Source organism: Chaetura pelagica, unplaced genomic scaffold, assembly GCF_000747805.2.
Source record: "Chaetura pelagica isolate M959 unplaced genomic scaffold, ChaPel_1.0 scaffold130, whole genome shotgun sequence".
In the NCBI taxonomy this organism is placed as follows: Eukaryota; Metazoa; Chordata; class Aves; order Apodiformes; family Apodidae; genus Chaetura; species Chaetura pelagica.
This window is the reverse complement of record NW_009951915.1, coordinates 605,942-611,404: the sequence shown is the minus strand read 5'-3', so window position 1 is coordinate 611,404 and position 5,463 is coordinate 605,942. Positions and strand designations below refer to the sequence as shown.

At 53.7% G+C, this 5,463-nt stretch overlaps 1 protein-coding gene across 1 annotated transcript in view; it reads right to left on the bottom strand.

The window, feature by feature from the left end:
• The window catches only part of GJC2 (gap junction protein, gamma 2, 47kDa), a 1,537-nt gene extending 784 nt beyond the window's left edge, over positions 1-753 (bottom strand). The window contains exon 1 of the mRNA XM_009994519.1: positions 3-753. Coding sequence (XP_009992821.1) covers positions 3-739 — 737 coding nt within the window. The 5' untranslated portion in view covers positions 740-753. The remainder of the gene's footprint in view (positions 1-2) is intronic.
• Between the last annotated feature and the right edge of the window lie 4,710 nt (positions 754-5,463).

The following is a 5,463-nucleotide window of genomic DNA, read 5'->3' as shown; positions in this document are numbered from 1 at the left end:
ACAGGCAGCTCACCACGTACATCACCAGGAGGAAGATGGTCTTCTCGGTCGGCCGGGACACAAAGCAGTCCACGGTGTGAGGGCAAGGGACCCTGTTGCAGACGTAAAAGGCTTCCACCTCGAACCCGTAGAGCAGGTACTGCCCTATCAAGAAGAAAACTTCAAAGGAAGCCCTGGTGAGCAGCTGGAAGACGTAGATTTTCATCAGCCCCTCCTGCTGGATGCGCCTCCTCCCGTCGTGCTTTTGCGGCTCTTTGCTTTTGGGCTGGGCTTTGGCTTTCTCACTTTCAGCTGCGTCGTCAGAGATCATGGGGTCCTCCTCGTCGGCCTCCATCGGGTCCTCCGCGTTGCGCACGGCCTGCCAGCCCAGGGCGAACTGCTTCTTCTTCTTCCTGAACCCCTTGAACTTCTTCTCCTCCTCGGCCGAGCGGGCGATCCTGTGGATGGCGTAGCCCAGGTACATGACGGAAGGGGTGGATATCATGATGATCTGGAAGACCCAGAACCTGACGTGGGAGAGGGGCGCGAAGGCGTCGTAGCAGACGTTGTCGCAGCCGGGCTGCTTGGTGTTGCAGGTGAACTTGCTCTGCTCGTCCGAGTAGATGGACTCCCCGCCCACCGCCGTCAGCACGATGCGGAACACGATCAGCACGGTGAGCCAGACCTTCCCCACGAAGGTGGAGTGGTTGTGGATCTCTTCTAGCAGGCGGGTGAGGAAGCTCCAGCTCATGTTGGTCATAAGGGCTGCTCAGTTATGACCTGCGGGAGGAGGAGGGAAACACAGGGAGCCGTGAGTTCACGTCCGGGGCTGCAGGCGGGGAGCAGGGCGCGTGGTGTCGGCACAGCCGTGACAGGGTTGTTGGGTCTCAAGGACAAACCCTTCCCTGCTGCAGCCTCTGTGCCCAGACCCCGCGGAGGGACCATGAGATGGGGCTGAGCATGTGAACTCGGCGTTGGGGAGTGAGTCGTGGCTGCTCTGGGGACATCCTGCACCGCTGGAGGCAGGGATCATAGAGTCATCCAATCACAGAATGGTTTGGGTTGGAAGGGAGCTTAAAAATCATCCAGTCCCACCCCCCCTGCATGGGCAGGGACACCTCCCACCAGCCCAGGCTGTTCCAAGCCCCATCCAACCTGCCCTTCAACACCCCCAGGGATGGGGCAGCCACAGCTTCCCTGGGCAACCTGGGCCAGGGTCTCACCACCCTCACACCAAAGAATTTCTTCCTAATACCTCATCTAAATCTTCCCTCTTCCAGTTTGAAACCCTTTTTCCTTCCTGGAGGTACTAGATAAACACAGGTTAATAAGACAACAAGTGACACTACCTACTAGATTCACCATGACTTGCTTTGTTGGCCTATTTTAAGACTTTGCTCAGCTGTAAGAAGGGTTTGAGTGACTGTCAAAGTGGACACAAGACACCGTGGAAACCACTGAGGCACAAAAAGGTGCTTAACTTGTGAGAAGCTCTTGCTTGCACACCATGGGCCCAAGCTCCTGAGCTGCAAGCAGGAGCAGAGGGTGCTGCCCACATCCCAGACTTGCACTGCTGAAACATTGGGAAAACCAGAAAAATGCAAAGAATCAGCAAAAGAATGGGAATATTTGTGTTTACAGGCCGATGGCCCTTTTAAGTTCCTCTTGATAAAAAACAAAAACAAACCAAAACAAATGTTTAATCAAATGCAGGCTGCTTTAAAAATAAACCTTGACAAACTTTTTGGAGCAAACCATGCATTTAGTAGAAGACCTGGACAGCTGGGGAGGAAGAGCTTGTAATAACCATTTTGTGTTCAGCTTAACTTGTACTGGGGCCTCAGCCCCAGCTCGCTGGGTGACCCCAGGCATCTCTGAAGGCAGGCAACAATTTTTCTGCTTGACTGGCAGAAGCCCTGAGAGATACCTGGGGGTGAGAGCAATTGGGAAAGCACCCAGACCCAAAGGGCATGGTGGTGGGGGATGGTGGGGCTCTCATCCCAGGGCAGCAGGGGATGATCTCATCCTTTCTGCTCCTCAGCATCCTTCTTCTGAACCATCCTCTGACTCATCATGGAGCTCACTGACCTTGCTGGCATGCAGACACCTGATGGGGGGCAGCAATCTTGGTGTCTGCCAGCCCAGTGCCACCCATGAACTGACACCTGCCACTGCACCCAGAAGGAAGAGTGGCTGTGTTGGTGGCAGATGAAGGAGCCAAGCACAGAAGCATGGACACAAGTGAGTTAGTGTGGATTAGCACATAGCAGAGGTGTGTTGTGGCTCAGGAGTAGCTGCCCTGGCACCCTTGTGGTCCTCAAGGATGAAGCAGAGGAAGAGAAAGGAGCTGTTGTCCATACACTGATAGAGTACAGACACCAAAACTACCCTCCATGCTGGCTGGAGGTAAAGATCCAAGAGGGAAAATGATGCCATGAGCCTGGTCCTAACCTGGCTTTGCACCACTTGTACATGGAGACACAAAATGATGCCATGGCAGGAGCTGGGCTTGGAGCCCCATTCCCATCCCAGGCGCAGGGCGGGAGCAGCCACCAGCATCAGGGCAGCAGCCAGAAGGGGAACCTGCCTTGCTCTGTTCTCCACCTCGAGCCTTTCTGGAATGTGTTTTTTGCTCACGCTGCTCCCTAGGACTGGAGCCAAACAAACAGGGCTGCTCTGCTCAGCCCCAGGAGGCGGCAGCGCGGCCCGAGGTGCAGGGAAATTCTTCCACTCTCGAGGGCTCTCGAGAGCTGGCAGGATGGAATTTTCTAACCCTGCTATTTCTAGATCAAACAAATCCTCTGTGAACCCGAAGCCCCGAGGCTTCACACGCCGGGAGCACTCTGCAGATGGTGTTGTGCTTGTCCCCCAGCTGGAGAAACTGAGGCAGGGAGCAGAGAAGCAGCTCACTCCAGGCTGGGTAACAAACCAGAAGAAAGAGTTGAGGAAGGTCTCCTCTTTGCCCTTGGTGATGAACAGCAGCCCTCAAAGGACCTGAACCATAGAATCACAGAATCATAGAATGTGTAGGGTTGGAAGGGACCTTTAAAGATCATCCAGGCCATCCCCCTCCTGCAGAGCTCAGGGACCTTTTTAACTAGATCATGTTGCTCAGAGCCTCCTCAAGCCTGACCTTGAATATCTCCAGGGATGAGGCCTCCACCACCTCTCTGGGCAACCTGTTCCAGTGCTTCACCACCTCATTGTAAAAAACTTCTTCCTAGTGTCTAATCTAAACCTCCCCTGCTCTAGTTTAAGGCCATTGCCCCTCGTCCTGTCACTACAGGCCCTTGCAAACAGTCCCTCCCCAGCTTTCCTGTAATCCCAAAACTCCTTCCCCAAAAGTGATGCCTTGGACCCCATGGTCTGTATAGAAATGCTGCTGCAGGTTGGACAGTCCATTCCACTGCAGAACATGGAAAGTGATCACCCCCTATTCTGTGTTTATTGAGGAAACTGGATTTGTTCAGGAATGAGATGGGAAGGAATCCTCTCCAAGTGCCTTTCTGCTTCTTTAGACTCAGTGGATACACTTTGAAGTGTCTTCAACCCTTCATCTGATTTGTGCCCCCGCTCAGATGTGGGCAAAGTGGGGCATTAAATGATTTGCAGGATGAGTCCAGGCATTCAGCCAAGCTCCAGCTGACAGAGGGCTGGGAAGGGAAAACCCTGCTGGGTGCAGTGGTGTCCTGCTGTGGGACATGCTGCGTCTGTCTCCGGAGCATCCTCTGGCTCTGGCTGAGGCAGGGCTGGGGCTTTGGATCAAGCACACATCAGCCCCAGCTTGCTGCCCAACGTGGGCATTCAGCCACCTCCTGGCTCCCATCTGCACCCACAATTAGCTGCAAGCAATTCTTCTAAAATGTGGGCTTCAAACGTCCTGCAGAGCAGTTCATTTATCATTTCAGTGCTGACCTAGAGGGTTGATGAGGCCTGGATGGGGGATAATTTACCATTTTGCAAGTGTAACTCAAGGACACAGGTCCCAAAGCCCAGAGTCACCTCCCAACAGCAGTTTTGCTGGGTCAGGGGGGGTCTGACCAAGGTAGCCATGGCTTTCGGAGTAAATATTCAAGTTTTGATTGATATCAGTCAGGATTGTTAGCAAAGCACCCACTGTGCCCTCTGGGAAACACATTTTAGGCAGGAGCACCCAGTAATGTTGCTTCAAGACACTCACAAACCTCCTGACTCAGAGGGAAGGGAATTGCAAAATAACCAAAGCAATGGGTTGGTGCTTTGAGAAAACCACCTCCAGTTACCAACCACCAGCCCCAGCTGGTGCTGCAGCCATTGACTCCGTGGCTCGGACCTCCCCGCACATCTGGATCTGCAGGAACATCTGCAGGAAACAGTCTGGAGCTGTTTCTGCTCCCCTGGGATCCTGCTGTTCAATCACACCTTGGTGTTCCTCTCCTGTGTGCCCACCCACTCTCCTGGCACCGTTATTTGAAAACAGCAGCTGAAGGAAATGAGTTAAAAAAACCAAAAACCTCCTACAATCAGTTCAGTTAAACTTCCAGTGGGTTTTTTTTTTGGGACTCACTGGCTAGAAAGACACGACCCAGAGACTCCAGGTGCCTCTCGTTGGCTGGCAGGGGTGGTTTGGAATCAGTCCTAAGGCAAACAAGCATCCCAGGAAGGGTTTGGGCACATGGCTTTTGCTGATGGATAGGGTGGCACTGGGAAAAAGTCTGTGCTTCATCTCCTCCATCAAAACACCAACAAATGGGTGGGTTGTTGGGGTTTTTTTGCACCATCGTTGTGCTTCAGGTTTTATTCCTACCTGCAGGGGAAAAGATAAAACAGCCCCACTCCCTGCAGAACAGAAACCCTGTGTGGATCTTACAGCAGGTGAGATGAGGTGGTTCTCAATGACCTGCCGGAGGGATCCCAGGAGAGGACCCACCCTCCCTCTGCCTTTGAAATCCCTTCATTCACAGTCATTTATCTTCACAGGTTCTCTCCGGAGCAGCTGGGACAGAGGGTACAGGGCACAGCCTGAGCTCTGCAACAGCTGCACGGGAGGAGCTGGACCCCCCGACCCACCAAAGCAGCACTTTTTGAAAAGAGCCCAAACCCCTTTGTAGCCGGGGGAAGGAATGAGCTGTTGGCTCCTCGTGGTTCCTCCCCAAAAAACCCGCTGCCCCCCTCCAGCACCCACCGGGACCGTCAAACCCGAGTCTAAACTGAGCAGAAGGAAGAAAACAGGGTTGGAAAAACAAAAAGAGAGGAAAAATAAATGGGAAGAAAGCTCTGTGGGCTGGCTGGATGCCCTTCCTTTCTGCAGGGCTCAAACTGCCGGGGGAGGGAGGGGGGGAAACAATTTTTTTGGGGGGTAAAAAAATCTACTCACAGAGACTTGGTGCTGATCGCCGAGGCTTTCCCTCCTCCCCCGACATTCCTGTGCCTCCAGCCCCTCTCTGCCTGGCCCTGGATCCACTCCCGGGTCCAGCCGAGCCCCGCAGAGCTCCAGGGAGGGAT